The 14,504-nt window shown below is 48.4% G+C and overlaps 2 protein-coding genes across 2 annotated transcripts; one reads left to right on the top strand and one right to left on the bottom strand.

Annotated features, from left to right (window-relative positions):
• Positions 1-817: 817 nt before the first annotated feature.
• gtse1 (G-2 and S-phase expressed 1) lies at positions 818-7,497 on the top strand. The gene is made up of 12 exons (XM_061822776.1): positions 818-987; positions 1,211-1,256; positions 1,349-1,406; positions 3,276-3,876; positions 3,949-4,113; positions 4,215-4,347; positions 5,549-5,935; positions 6,018-6,084; positions 6,338-6,553; positions 6,639-6,795; positions 6,865-6,981; positions 7,311-7,497. The coding sequence occupies exons 2-12, from the start codon at positions 1,235-1,237 to the stop codon at positions 7,398-7,400; spliced, it is 2,013 nt and encodes a 670-aa protein (XP_061678760.1). The 5' UTR covers positions 818-987; positions 1,211-1,234; the 3' UTR covers positions 7,401-7,497.
• A 687-nt stretch (positions 7,498-8,184) lies between these two features.
• On the bottom strand, positions 8,185-13,117 carry LOC133502225 (lamina-associated polypeptide 2, isoforms beta/gamma-like). The gene is given in 7 exon segments (XM_061822777.1): positions 8,185-9,705; positions 9,708-9,886; positions 10,527-10,642; positions 10,713-10,822; positions 11,151-11,300; positions 11,649-11,763; positions 11,836-13,117. Coding segments are annotated over 7 exon segments (1,086 nt in total). The 5' UTR covers positions 12,073-13,117; the 3' UTR covers positions 8,185-9,526.
• Between the last annotated feature and the right edge of the window lie 1,387 nt (positions 13,118-14,504).

The raw sequence follows: 14,504 nt of genomic DNA, 5'->3' as shown, positions 1-14,504 counted from the left end.
CATGGATCAGCAATACAAGGTCCAGGTTTACAGTTTTTGGGCTACAGTTGGATCAGGTCTACACGGTCTCCGGGTATTGGTGATAAAGGAATCACACTGACAGGGATCTTGGCGAAATGGGGTTTGTCGACAGGAACAAGGGGTACGTGGACAGGTAAACGGCGACCTGGACTACAGGTATTGGGCTGAAGCCATCAGGTCTTCAGGGTCCTGGACTGGAAGTACTGGAATCAGATCTAAATATATCAAAGTTTTATGGAGTTTGTTGCCAAGAAAAACAGCAACATGGTTCCTGCAGCATGCTGTACTTCGGGGTATTGGTCAAACTGAACCGAACCTCAGAGCTCTACCTCGTCAACAGGTATTGAGCAAAGGTCAACGGGGTCCTGGTCTAAAGGTATCGAGGATCAAGGAATCCCATCTGCAAGGGTTAAGGCCTACCTGTATCAAGGCTCCATTGATTTTCATGCACACACACACACACACACACACACACACACACACACACACACACCACACACACACACACACACACACACACCACACACACACACACACACACACATGACATGTGTGCACACACACTTGCCCAGTGGGGACATTGTCCACAGTCCTTAATAATTAAATTGCAATAAATAGATTATCTCCTTTCAATAACATTGACTTGGTTCAAATGCATGAATTAATGAATGAATTGATAAAACATCCGATGAGTACCGTCAACAATTTCAATCGTCACCAGTCGGTTGTAGTTTAACAAGAATTCCCGATGGTTTATCGTCAACGGTTTAAAAAGCAATATGGACTACATCCCCCACAATTCCAAAAGCACTGACGTCACGCATTTGCGACCAATGAGGTTGAAGGCGACCATCGGCGCAGCACATTTGAATTAGTGTAGAGCTAGCAAAAAAAAAAAAAAAATTAAAAAAGAAAAAGAACATACGGCATTATTTTTGTGAGCAGTCGTTGAACCAAAACAACAAGGTTTGTGTTTCTTGACGTCAGTGAGACAACTCAACTCCAGTACCGCGTTGAATTTCTCCCTTAGCAGAAAGATTCAGCTAACAGGTTAAAGTGCTAGCAGAGTTTTGTTCGCTTTAGCTTTTGGGGGCAACTTTCGCCATTTTACCATAAACTAGACAGTTGTTGCTGTCCAAACATGTCTAAAAGTTTCATGTCACTCATGAGTGAGATTCCCCACTTACAGGTTGAAAGGAGAAGCGGCAGGGAGATGGAGCGTCGCCCTAACAGCAGTCAGTATTGTAACATTTTATTGACAAGCACACGGTACACTATTATTATTATTATAAGCGTTTACATGATTGATATTGGTGTGTTATTACAGATGCGATTTCTCTGCTGGACGAGAAGTTCGACTTCGATGTGACTCTGTCACCTGACGGGTAGGAACTTTCACAATTTCGAAACTTGATGAAAAATCAAAGCGTTCTTACGAACAGACGGATTGATCACGTGAAACGATCCTCAAGTAAGAAAAGCTCTCACTTTACAACAATACGACTCGTGTAAAAGTGAAAAGTGGACCTCTCATCACTTAAGTGGATTTGTTGGACCAAAACAAAAAAAAAAGAAAAACTACTCAACTACTTAGCAACTTCAGCTCATGAATATCAAACAGACACAAAGTATAAAATAGGAGCGTGCAAATTCAGATTTGCCACTCAAGCAATAATTAATGGAATCTTTGTATGGGAACATAAATGAAGGTGAAGTCAGTTCACTTTTGTCATTGTCTTCATGACGTGACGGCAAAATCTTCTTCAAAATCATCCCGCTACGGCCCTTTCTAAAGCCTCAAACTTTACTATTCGACAACTCTGCACGTCACGACGAGAATAGCCAAGCAAACAAATCTGACAGTTATTTTTCTTGCCACCTTCCGTCCCGTGTGGGAAAACACAGCCCCGTGCAAAACGTAGACTTTCCTATCCTAGACCACAGGATTTAATTCCAATAAGCAACAGAAGGAAGGTATTGGACGCCTCTCAACTTCAAATCAAGAGTCACCATCTGTAACCGTGGTGACACCCGAATATCGTCGAGTTAGGAAAACTGCTACCAATATACAAATGAGGAGTGATGTCACTGTTGTCGGCTGCATTGATCACTTTTGTCATCTGTTTAACCGATTGTACATTGCAACTTGTCATTGGCTGACATACCCCGGTTCCTACCCGAAGATAAGCTGAGATAGGCTCCAGCGCTCCTGTGAGCCTTGTGAGGATAAGCGACTCAGAAAATAAAATGCAACAATTCAAATGGCGGGTGAGCGTGACACAGGTCCCCTTTCCGTCCCTCTAGCAGCTCGTTGTGCACCCGAGGAATAGTTTGAGGTGGCCAGTACAACGTGGCACTCGAAGAAAAAAATTTAATAAAAATAAGAAATCCCTCCCCCCTCGCCCATTTAGTCACCCGGAGTCATTTGTTTGCGTAAACACGCCGCAGGGGGCAGGAGCAGGGTCAAGGTTTGTAGCAGGGTCTGAAGCTAGACTCAAATCTTGCTAGCTTTTTAAAAACTTTGCATACCCTCGCTTTGTTGTCATATGTGAAACGCCGCAATGGGCTCACCAGGTGGGGAACGCAAAAAAAAAAAAAAAAACAGGAACAAGGCTGAAGTGGCGCACTTGTAGGCTGAAATGCGGGTGTTTTTTTTTTTTAGGCAGACACTGATGTGTACAAATTGAATGTGAGGTTTGGGGGCTTGTCGCTGGGCGTTGTGCTTCATGCAAAGTTGGCACTTTGAAAACTTTGCCTGTCTGGTCGTGTGAACGCCGGCTGGGAGTTTGATGGGTGAAATGGAATCAAGTGGAACTGGCGATTCGATTGGATTGGCCAAGCTAAAGGAGTGGTGGGCAAGACAAGCTTTCCAAACAGTTGTGACACCTAGTGGACAGCGGAAGCCATTGCAACCTGTCGAGAACACGAAAGAAACACTGGCACCGTTTCTCATCGGAAGAAAAAAAAAGTTCAGAAAAGCCCAGATGAGCATTCAAGCGTTTGGTTCCTTCGTACCAAATATGATTAAATCGCCATTACGAGAAAATATGGAGATGCTGTCGCCGATATTCTAAAACACATTCCAGGTAAACCCAGAGAAGACATGCAAATTCCTTTTATATTAAATGTTATTTAAAGACTTGAGCTTTCGTTAAAAAGTGTACTAAAAGTCCCAAACGGGATTGAGATCCTTCCTACTTGGCAAATAATCATTGTGTGTGAATTCATAATTTTTTATTTTTTTTTTTTAATAGCTCTACGTGTGATGAAGAACAGGATGAGGTGTTTTTGGAGCCATCTCACCATCCGGTCTCCCACCTGGAGGAAGGGGCGGACGGCGCGGGGACCGGCTGGAGTCCGATTTCCGGGGACCAGCTGGACGCCGTCTGCCAGGAAGCCAAGCAATTAGCCGATCAGCTGCGGCGCGGCAAGTGGCGCCGCGCAAAGGACGAGGCCGCCGACCCGGCGACCGCCTCCCCGGCCCGGCAGGACGGGGAGCGCTTCGTCCGGGACAACGCCGCCAAGCTGGTTGTGCTGGGGTCGGCCCCCGACCCGTGCAGCCCCGTCAAACGTCGCACCTTCCTGGTGCAGGACAGCCCCATGAAGGACCTGCCCCCGGCCGTGCGGGATCGCGTGCAGAGAGCCCGTCTGGGACCCTCCGCCGCCCCGCCCGCTCGCCTCTCCGCTCGACTCGGCACCTCCAGCCCGGGCGGCGGCGTCAAGACCAGCGCGGCGCTCCGGGGGAAAACGGGCCTGGGGGCCATCCTGCCCAGCAAGCCGGCCGCTCCCAGGACTTCCTCTTCAGCCAGCAAAGGCGTCGCCCCCCAGAAAGTTCGAGTGCCCAAGCATGGCAAAGTTGGTTCTGTGGCTTTTTCTCATCTCACCGCTCAGGAAGTGATGTCACAGGCACCTTTTTCTCCTGTCCAGGCGCCGTCGGGTTGTAAACAGAGTCCGAGTTCCGATCTCGCCAGCCGGGCCAAGTCCTGCGAGGATATCGTGTCGGATTCCGCCAGCGTGGCCTCCGATGTCAGTGACTCGTCCCTCAACTCCAGCGTCGCGGGGAAGAAGCGCATGCTGGCTCCGCCCACCAAGGTACCGCACCGTTCTCTTAGGCTGAAGTGTTGTCACGGCTCCCGAACATCGTGATTACCTTGTTTTTTTTTGGGGGGGGGCGGGGGGTGTCCCGTGTGGAGGTGGTGAGGCGGAGGTCCGGTGTGAAGGCCACGCCTCTTCAGAGTGGGAAGACAACAGAAAGACGCAACACGTCCTCGTCATCATCCTCCGTGTCCAGCTTCAACTCCAGCCTGTCCCTGTCGCCGGCTACAGGTGTGCTAATTGCTAACAGCGCGAATGGCGGCTCACTGTAAGCACGTAGCCGAGCTAATCATGTCGTGGATCGATCGATGGCTGAAGTGACACCGATCTGTTCCTTCAATGAGACGCAGACTTTGAGAAGCACGTCGTAGGGCTGCGTGATATTTTGTTTGCGTGTGTGCAACAGTCACATCGGCGGGTCTGCTGCGATGGTGGTGTTCTGGAATATACAGTGAATGAAGTCTTATTAAAAGTGACCAGCGGAGGGAGCTGTTTGGACGTGGTCATAGAATGTGAGCCTGCTGGATTTCTTAATTCGCTCTTCAGACTTAAACCAGGCAGGCACGAAAGGCGCGTTCAAGGAAACCGTGTAAATGGGAGTTAATGTCTTCTTTCGTCATTTTTGGAGTGACGAACTGAACTTTGACCTAGTTTGCATACAAAATGAATTTCCCCAATATTGATCCTGTGTTATTCCTCATCGCAATATAGTCTCAGATTTAAAACATGTTTTTGTTTCAGAATGATCCCCTTCCTCCGATGTGGGCTGAACGCAATTCATTCTAGCTAGCATTTTGTCCTCCGACCATATATGACCCCAAACTCTGTCCCAATGTGACAACACGGTTGCGTCCGATTAACTTCAGATAGTTTGTAGCAGAATGTATCTTCACGTAACATTTTATTTTTTTGGAAACTGTTTGCAACTGGCTAATTTTAGCACATCGGTGCCCCAAGGGCTAACTGTTACGTGAACTGTTATCTTGTCGGTCCAACTATGGCTGCTAGCATGCGCGTGTGCTAATGGCTGATTGTTACGTAGGTGAGCTAATGGTTAAAGGCTAATTGTTGATAAATACTCAAAATTACAAGTTGCTGACACAATGCTGCTAATTGCTGTTAATACATACTTTGGTGCGCTAATGGTAACTGTTAACATATTTTTAAATAAGGGTAAAGTAATAATTAACACATTAGTTGGTAGCAGGTTGGCTGGTTTGACTTAGCAACTATCATTTGTGTACCTCACAGCAGTAAAAAACAAAAACTTGGTTAGCTGTTAGCATTCAGTCCAGGTGATAGCTGAGGCCTAGCTGGAAGCACAAAGGTGCTAAAGCTCGTCTTCTGGGAAACTACATCAGCTCCACAACCAAAGTACCTGCACGAGAGGACCCACTATTGGGGGGTCTTGGTAACTTTGTCCTTGTCTCAGGCAAGCTGAACTCTGCGAACCGCGGCGTGAGCCCCTCCAGCGGCCCAGTTCTTTCCGGCAACGTCGGGCGACCCGTGAATCCAAAGAAACGTCCCTCCGGAAGCGCCGTCGTCGGAAGGACCGCGGCGTCGGCGTCGCCGTCTTCCTCCGTCGCCGCCGGCCGCACGCTAGCCGGCCCAGCCAGGAAGTTGTCAGAGCCTGGCAAGGCCGCGAGGACCACGCCGCAACACCACACCACACCCGCAAGAAGAACCTTGGACAAGACTTCTCCGGCCACTGCGTCTGCTCAAATTCAAAGTGGAGTGAAGGCAAAAAGCAAAGCTGCTGCTGCTGCTGCTGCAGCAGTAGGCCAGACACCGGCGACCAGCAAAGGAGCACCGGGACAAGGTCAGGAAATCAATCCATCAGCCAACATTCATACATTTGCAAAGAATTGCGAAAACTTTGGATTTTTTTTTTTTTTTTTAAGGTTTTTGTTCTCCAGATGTTTCCATGGTGCCCAAACCAAAGAGACTCACGTCAGTGGCTGTGGACAGGTTAGTGTAAGGCTAAATGTTAGCAGGTTGACGGTTAGCATGCAGATGCTAATGCTAAATGTTACAAGATGGTTGTTTATGGCTATTAGCTTGTATGCGTTATCAGAGGGATCGTCATGGTGACCAAGCATTTCTGGCTAACTGTTATATATATATATTTGTGCTAATTATTGGCACGATATCGTGTTAGTTTTGGTCTCCTGGCGTCCCTTGCTTATGACATCATCATCCATCTGCTCCCTCCTCCCGTCAGCCTCCCTCGAAAACCTTGCGGCGCACCGACGCCCTCCGCAGGGGTAAGCAGGCCTCCGCGTTTGTGTTCCCAGCGTCCTTCCGCTCTCCCCACGCCGCTCAGACGCCGGGCGTCGGGCATCCCCACGCCGACGTCAACCGGCCTCACCGGGACCTCCAGACCCTCCGGAACGTCGGCCGCCTCGGTCTCGGACTGCTCGAGCAGGACGTGGCTGAGGTGAACGTCCGACCGCCAAGAGGAAGGTCGTAGTTGGCTAACTGCTAGCAAATTGATGTGCTAACCGTTTTTTGGACGTGCGTAGTCCTGCTGCAGCGGATTCTAACAGAGTGGAGCCGGTCCACATTCAGCCTTTCTGCCTGGAGGACGAGGAGCGTCCCGTCGACGGCAGCCAATCGGAGAGCGAGGAGCCGCCCGGTCGCGGCCAGTCGGAACCCGTCGAAGTTCCCATCCAGACCGAGGTCGGCCTCAGACCTCGTGCGCTACCTCGGGCCGCCTGAGCTGCTTGGTGACGTTCTGACTTCCTTCAGGTCCTCCTGCTGGACCTTCCTGCTCCGTCGCCCCCAGCTCACGAGAAACTGCTCATAGACCTGATCAACACTCCAGACTTGATCCGCAACAGAACCAAGAACTGTGCCGCTGTGCAGGTAACTACTTCCTATTTGTGTTGCTAACTCGAGCGGGCTTCTGGCTATCCGCAGTTGTTTGAGTTGATGTGAGTGATATGAAAGCCGGTCTACAAGATGGTACCGTAGGAGTGACGAGCTTTTGGAATCCGTGAACTACAGAATCAACGCCGCTTCGCGAGTGTGTACTTGCGAGTTGCGTCTTACAAACATGCAAAAGAAACAATCCGAACATTTGAGCTCACGGAGGCCGCCGACAACCGCAGGAAGGCGGGTCATCCATCATTCATTTAAAACAAAACCAAAACCAAAAAAAAAAAAAAAAACAAAACATATTTGCTGTCTTTCAGCATTTGATCGACTTAAGTTCGCCGCTCATCAAGTGGAGTCCGGAAGACAAGAAGGAGAACGGTGCCTTGCTCATCAACTTATCCTTCTGAAATTGCCGCGTGAAAACAAGGAATGCTTCCTGTTTGTCATTTTATTCGTGTCGCTGCTCTTAAGAATTCATATTGAAATAAATGGACATGTAATATATCTTCGTTCCCCTTTCAGTGATGTCAAAACAACTTATTTGTATATTAGATGGGAACTGTTCATATTTGAATATTGATTTAAAAAAAAAAAAAATCACAAATTTGCATACTATGAAGATAATTTGGGAAATTTTACGTTTTCACCTCTTTAAACAAAATAGCTACTTACGAACATCCCTAGTAACGAAAAATTCAGGTGACGAAACTGTAAAAAAATATTGTCAGGATCCAAAAGGGGGAAAAAACAGCCGCTGGATTCCTCAAATTCCAGCGGATGTAAACATTATTCGGCTTGTCCCGCTAGGGGTCGCCACAGCGTGCCATATTTGTTTGTGGAATTAAGTTGTGTGCGTATGTATGTTATTCTTATTTTTTTTTTTAACTGGCTAATTTACCTTTTTTATGCTCTTCTTGTCCCTCGTCGCGACACTCGCCCACTTGCAGTTAACGAGTTCGCCTGCGGAATGTTCCAAACTGGCGTTTTTGGGCATTCCTCGACTTTCCCAGTCGCAGGAATCACATTCCAAATGACTATTTTCAAAAAATGATCATCTTTATCAGATAATAAATAAACTATCTTGTATTGCTAGTGTAATATAGTGTAATTTTAGTTTTTTCTTACATAATGTCCTGACTTCAATGGAATTGGGGTTTGTAAAAAAAAAAAAAAAAAAAAAAAGACCAAGAATGTGTTCTAAGGATGACATTTATTTTATGATACATTGCCTACTTGATCATAAATACAATTAAAAATCCAAACCCACGTACGTAACTAAACTTGGTGTCCGTTGTGGGGAAGCTGCCTGGAGATGAAATTGCTTTCTAAGACCGTCAAAAGTCAAATTAATAAGATAAATACCGAGTCACTCGTGCGAGTCTTGCTTTTTCAGCGTCACCTTCGAGGGTTCTAGAAAAAAAGTAAAGTTTTAGAAAAATATCAAAAATGTCTAATGAATCAAATCTTCCTTCATCCTGGCTGCGGTTTTGGAAAGTGTCAATTTGCTCAGGCTGACGTTGCCGTCGTCGGGTCGTGATGATGGATTACAAGGTCCGAGGGGGGGGTTTGTGACGTCCTGGTGGCGCGTGCAGCCAGTGAGAGGAGCAACTATGTGGGGGGGGGGGGGGGGGTTGTGAGACGGACTCAAATTCAAAAACTGAGAAAACGAAAAAGCACAAAAGAGCACTAAAACCCCCAAAATGTAAACTCGGGGTAAGTCCAAAAACGGCTCCTTGCTCTGACCTTTCCAATACGATCAGTTAAATGGATCCCCTTCATTCGCCGTTTACTCCTATCTTTATCCCCCCCCCAATTGGTTAATGCGCGTAAAGCTCCATTTATCCCGTCAAAAGTCATCCTGGGAGCATTTTGGAAGCAAGATTCCGATTAAGTGCCATGAAGTGAAAAATTGAATGGAACTCGACTTCCCTTATTTGATGACAGTGCCTGAATTTGTATCGCGGCCCCCTTCCCACTCAAATTGGCGTCTGCAATTGGAATATTTTTACAAGTCTGTGGTTCTCGTGCCCCCCCCCCCCCCCCCTCCAGGAAACATCGGGCTAGCCAACGCTACACATTTTATGCGAGGCACCTCACTTTGGGGGAACGCCCACGGCGTGTCGCTCACAACGCTACATAGATGCCCCCCCCCAAAAAAAAAAAAAAAAAAAACTACATCCATGCAGGGTATAACCCGTCCGTCTCCACTGGATTCTACTTACAAGTAAAGACGACAATTCACAGGTTTGAAAACTAAAAAGATCTAAAAATCAGAAAGTGGCGGCGGCACCCGCCTGCCGCGATCCTGCGCGTCCACCAGGTGGGAACGGATGGGAGGATTTGTTCTAGGCGGGTTTTGTTCAGTCGGTCCGAAGCCAGATTGAGGCCAGTCGTCGCACTTACGCTTGGACGCAACCTTTAGCGGAGTCCGTTTGAAGCCAGTTTTCATTCGGTGCGGTTTGATCCCAGTTCCGGAGAGCGCGGCAGGGGGCGGGAGGCGGGCGCAGCCGAGGCGAGGGCGACCCGACGCCTTTCACTTGCCGCCGAGACCCAAGTAGGCGGCGGCGCCCCGCAGAGGGGCCGCCACGGCGTCCAGGAGGCCCCGCAGGTCGCTTCGGTGAGCCCCGTCCAGGTGGCGGTAGGCCAAGTACAGCGAGCCGCACACCGCCGCCAGGACCGCCGCCAGCTTGAGCGGGAGGGAGAGGGCGCCCCCCGGGCCGGGGCTTTCCCCGCGGAGGGGCAGGGGGCCGCGCCGACCCCCCGGGAGTACGATTCCGAGTAGGAGCGGTTCTCGGTGCGGACGCTGCGGCGCACGCGCGACTCGTCCAGCCAGTAGTCGGCGGGCTTGAGCGGCCGTCCCGCCGCTCCTCGGATGGGACGCCTGCGGGTGGCGCTGTGGGACGGAAGCACAGCGGCGACGTCAACGTCCCGGTGGCAAAAATGCCAGAATGCAAAAAAAAAAAAAAAAAGTCCAAATGGAAAGAAAGATCAAAGTTGAAATCAATGTTTCACTTTTCTGCTTGTTTTGCAACTGACTTTAAAATCTTATTTGGGTTTGGAAACAAAGCAGCACATAAAAATGACAAGCCAAAGTGCCCTGAAGGTGAAAGCGGCAGTTAAACATTAGGAAACATTCCAGATTTTTTTTTTTGTTTTTTCAAATAAATGTTTAACAATCATTTAAAAAAACACTTGAAAGCAGAAATATTATTTTTTTAAAAGCAGTAAAGTATACAAGCAAAAAAGATTTTCTATATTTTTGTGCACATTTTTTTTGTTTACTTTTAATATTTGCCCGTGACATTTTTACTGTATTTCACCAGTTTTGATTTTTTTTTTGTTTTCCTTTTTGAAATGTTTTTACTTTTTGTTTTTTTCGACATTTAAAGTGAGGTTAACAAAAGTTAAGTATGCAAATACCGCAACATTTAACATTACATGTAAAAAAAACAGAGGATGTGACGATACGCATAAAATCTGAAGAGAACATTTAAAAGTGACCAATTTTTTTTTTTTTTTTCTCTCGGCGCTACCTTATGCCCGTCGGTGTGCTGATTTCATTGGCCAGAATGTCTTCAACCACACTCTCGCCGGCCTTGACGGGGGGGCCATCCGCCGCCGCCGCCCCCCCTTCCTCGCCGTCCACCACCTGTCGGTACAGATCGCAGCCACGCGCGGTCAGCACGCCCACACGTTCGATCGGTCGCTCGGTGGGTCACCTTGGTCTGTCGTCTGGTGGCGGTCCGCACGCCGACGGGCGTTTTCCCTCTGCTGCGGACGGGTTTCTCCGCTACGGGGACCGGTTCTGGTTCCGTGCTGCTGATTTCCTCTGAAAAGCAAAGAAAAGTTACCCCCCCCCCACCCACACACAAATTAAAAGAGAGGAAAAATGTCATCAAGCTAAGAACGCTAACAGAAACGTGACTTTGCGAGCGACCCATCTTGAAGAAAATGCGCCTTTCCACACTTTGAATTTCCACTTGGCGCACGAAAGCGAGGACATTTTCCGTCCGTACTTGCGCGTCGTTATGATTTTTTACTTTAGCGCGTGCTGATTAAAAAGCAAAAGTTTCACAGTAGCTACAGCCTTTGTGACGTTTACTCTTTGGATAATGCCGGAAGGGGAAAATGTAAATTGATTATAGATCAAGAGTCACCGGCTTCCTTGTCGCTGTACTGGTCGGAGTTGGTGTTGCCGTTCTGGTCGGCGTCGGCCTCGGGGAGGGCGGTGACGTCGGCGGGGGCCTCGGCCGTCGGCTCTTCCAGGAGCTTCTGCAGCTTCTTCTCGTACAACTTGCGGGAGGAGGCTGCGCGCGAATACAGGCGCAATTCCCGTCATCATTGAAAACAAAAACGGACTCTGTGGAGTTCTTGTGCGTTTTCCACCAACCTCTAAATTTCAACATTTGAAATGACTCGTGTGTATGTCTACGTAAAATACTCCCCCCTTCGTGGAACGGGTTCCTTTTTGAAATGGGATTTCTTCACCCACGTGAGTTCAATGCAACCACATATTTGGATGACGTTAAACCGTACATTTGAAATTTCATATCCTTTCTTGACCAAAATGTCTTTCAAAAGGAAGGGATTCTTTTCCCGTCACCCCCAATAAAAACAATTTTTTTTAAATCGACTTGATGCCTTTTCCATCTTACCCACGATGGGTCCTGCGTCCACGCCATACTTGGCGAGTTGCATTTTGAGGTCCTCGTCGGTGAGATCCGTCACCTCCACTTCTACGCGAGGCTTGTCTGTCTTTTTCGTGGCTTTCTGCGGATCAACGAGTGCCACACATGACGGGGAATTCACTGATAATCGAGACTTAAGAGGAGGCAGACTCACTCTCCCCGATCTGCTTTTGTTGGAGAGCACCACGGGGGCGGGCAGCTCGTCGTCGCTGGAGAAGGCGTCGGCGGGCGGGCTCCGCTTGTTGTTCTGCGCCGTTAAGTTCTTCAAATAGAGCTGCACGTAGACTTCTTTCTTGTGCTCGCCGCTCGGCAGCGCCACGTTGTTGGCCGCCAGCTCGTTCTTCAGCTTGTCTTTCGTGAGGACCGACGGGTCTTCGAGGAATTCCGCCATGGTCGCCCCCTCGAGTTTCAGCCGCGTGGCGAATGCGCGAGCGGATAACGGACGTTGCAGCGAACGAACGAACGACCGCCTCGTTGTCAAACGGGATCGACTGGCGCCTTAGCCGCTCGCGCTAGCACGACGCGCGCTTGTTCGGACGAATACTTGAACAAGGTCGACTTTTAGCCGCGCCGACTCAATCTTGCCGGGTGCCTTGGATTTTTTCCAAGGCGGCTCCGCTCGTTTGCTTCGGCGTGAAAAGGACGCTAAAGAGTAAAGTTAGAATTGAACGGATGTTAGCAGTTAGCTCGCCGCCGGCCCGCTCGCCTCTTGTCTGGCCACCGCGCGACCGGGAAGCAAGTCGCGTCGCCGTTGGCCGAGCGGCGCCAGTAAGCCTCGCCGTGATTGGCGCGCTACGAGTGGAACGCCGCCCCAAACAAAGAAAGAGAAACAAAAACAATCAAAGAACGAGACCTGCTCAAGATGCGGGAAACTAAATAAGAGCAAAGGTCGCCGAATTCCATTTTCTTTTTTAAAATCAAAGTGGTTGTTTACGAACAGAAGTACGAAAGAGCCTTTCGTGACTTTGGACAAAGAGCGTCAATGGCGGTTGTCACCGATGATAGTTCGCTCCGACCTTCACTTCACAACAAGATTAAAAAAAAAAAAAAAAAAATCTTTCCTAAGGTTCCCGTGCGGGGACGAACCGTGAAAGGGTCCAAGAAAACCGGAAATCAACACTAAACGAGAACGACCGCTTTTGTTTCCATGTGTGGAAGAGGATATGGAAGAGGTGTAGTGTTGCCATCTCACCAGAAGGGGGCAGTGCGAGTCACGTTATCAAAATGGCTGCCGTACTCCAATGCAGTGCTGTCCTCATTTTCCATGTACTCCACGTACATCGATCTGAATCGCATTATTAACTCTTGCATGGTTAACCTTTTGTCAATTTTCCATACAAATGGGAAAGTGGCACGGTGGAGCAGCTGTGAGCAGCGTTGGCCTCGCAGTTCTGAGGACCCGAGTTCGATCCCGGCCCCCCCTGTGTGGAGTTTGCGTGTTCTCCCCGTGCCTGCGTGGCTTTCCTCCCACATCCCCAAAACGTGCAACATTAATTGGATACTCTAAAATTGCCCCGTCGGCGTGATTGTCAGTGCGACTGTTTGTCTCTATGTGCCCTGCGACTGGCTGGCGACCAGTCCGGGGTGTACCCTGCCTCCTGCCCATTGACAGCAGGCACTCCCCACGACACTTGTGAGGATAAGTGGCAAAGAAAATGGCTGGTCGGCAAAGTGGCGTTTTTGTCTGAAACTACTCGTTCTTGAATTCAAAAGAAAAATGATCGTTTGTGCTGTTTTTCTCCTTCAGTCTTTCAAAATATCCCCACGAGCATTTCAAGACATATTATATACAGTACACGTATCACATTTACAGTGGAACGGCCTCTGTATGTAGACACCATTGCACGCATCCATTTTCACAGGTGCTTATCCTCACAACTGTTCGCCATCCAATCACAGGGCACGTCCAAACAAACAACCATTGGCTCTCACATTCGCACCCAGGGGCAATTTAGTCTTCAATTAATGTTTTGGGGGATGTGAGAGGAAACCGGAGTACCCGGAGAAACCCCACCCAGGCACGGGCAGAACGTGGCACCGTGGCAAATGACTGAAATGTTTCAATATTTTCATTTTTGATTTTGATTCAGCTAATTCAGATGAACGTTCCATATTACCGTGAGCACGCTTGCAACTCAAAACCCTGATTGAAATGAATAGAAATGCCATTCATCTGCGACAACATGCACAAATAATTTGAAAAATACAATATTGGTCATGTGTTTTTTAAAATAAGGAAAATAGAACGTTGTATGTATAAAAGCAGACGGGTGGGAAATGCAATTAAATAGCAAGTAAAGCATGAAACCTTTCGAGCGTCTTGATGAATTCATTGCCGCTTCTGCGCGACTTGTCCACTTGGGGGCAGTATAACAGTTGCGCAGACATGAAGTAGATCTTTCAAGCAACTTGTAATTGACCCCCCCCGTGGATATTGCGCAATCCGCGTCACTGACCAATCAGAGGCCAGAGATCTGCATAAACCAAAGCACGTTTTTGCTCCCGCTATTTTCTCAGACAACATTGCATGGTCCTGTATAGCTTCTGTTGGCGTTTTATCGCGTATTTGGGTTCTTTAACAAAAAATATGGTCAAGAGGTGTAGTCACGGACTTCGCAATAGTGACGACGGGTATCCCGAAAGGCGAGTCGGTGGGACTTCGATTCGTACCCTTTCCAAAAGCGAAGACCCGGTACGAAAAATGCCTCCGATGGATCAAACTTTGCGGAAGACCGCATCGTCAACTCAATCCATCTAATATCAACCGGAACACATATGTTTGCACCAAGGTATGCCCTAAATTTGATTTTCAATACACGTCTC

The sequence above is a fragment of the Syngnathoides biaculeatus genome, chromosome 6, assembly GCF_019802595.1.
Source record: "Syngnathoides biaculeatus isolate LvHL_M chromosome 6, ASM1980259v1, whole genome shotgun sequence".
In the NCBI taxonomy this organism is placed as follows: Eukaryota; Metazoa; Chordata; class Actinopteri; order Syngnathiformes; family Syngnathidae; genus Syngnathoides; species Syngnathoides biaculeatus.
This window is presented reverse-complemented; position numbering and strand designations above follow the sequence as displayed.

What these genes read in the sequence shown, in the direction of transcription:
- gtse1 (XM_061822776.1), top strand. Translation starts at nt 1,235, where the DNA reads ATGGAGCGTCGCCCTAACAGCA. An exon ending in GTCCCTGTCGCCGGCTACAG is followed by an intron (nt 4,348 to 5,548) that starts GTGTGCTAATTG and finishes TCCTTGTCTCAG; the next exon opens with GCAAGCTGAACTCTGCGAAC. An exon ending in AAGTTCCCATCCAGACCGAG is followed by an intron (nt 6,796 to 6,864) that starts GTCGGCCTCAGA and finishes GACTTCCTTCAG; the next exon opens with GTCCTCCTGCTGGACCTTCC.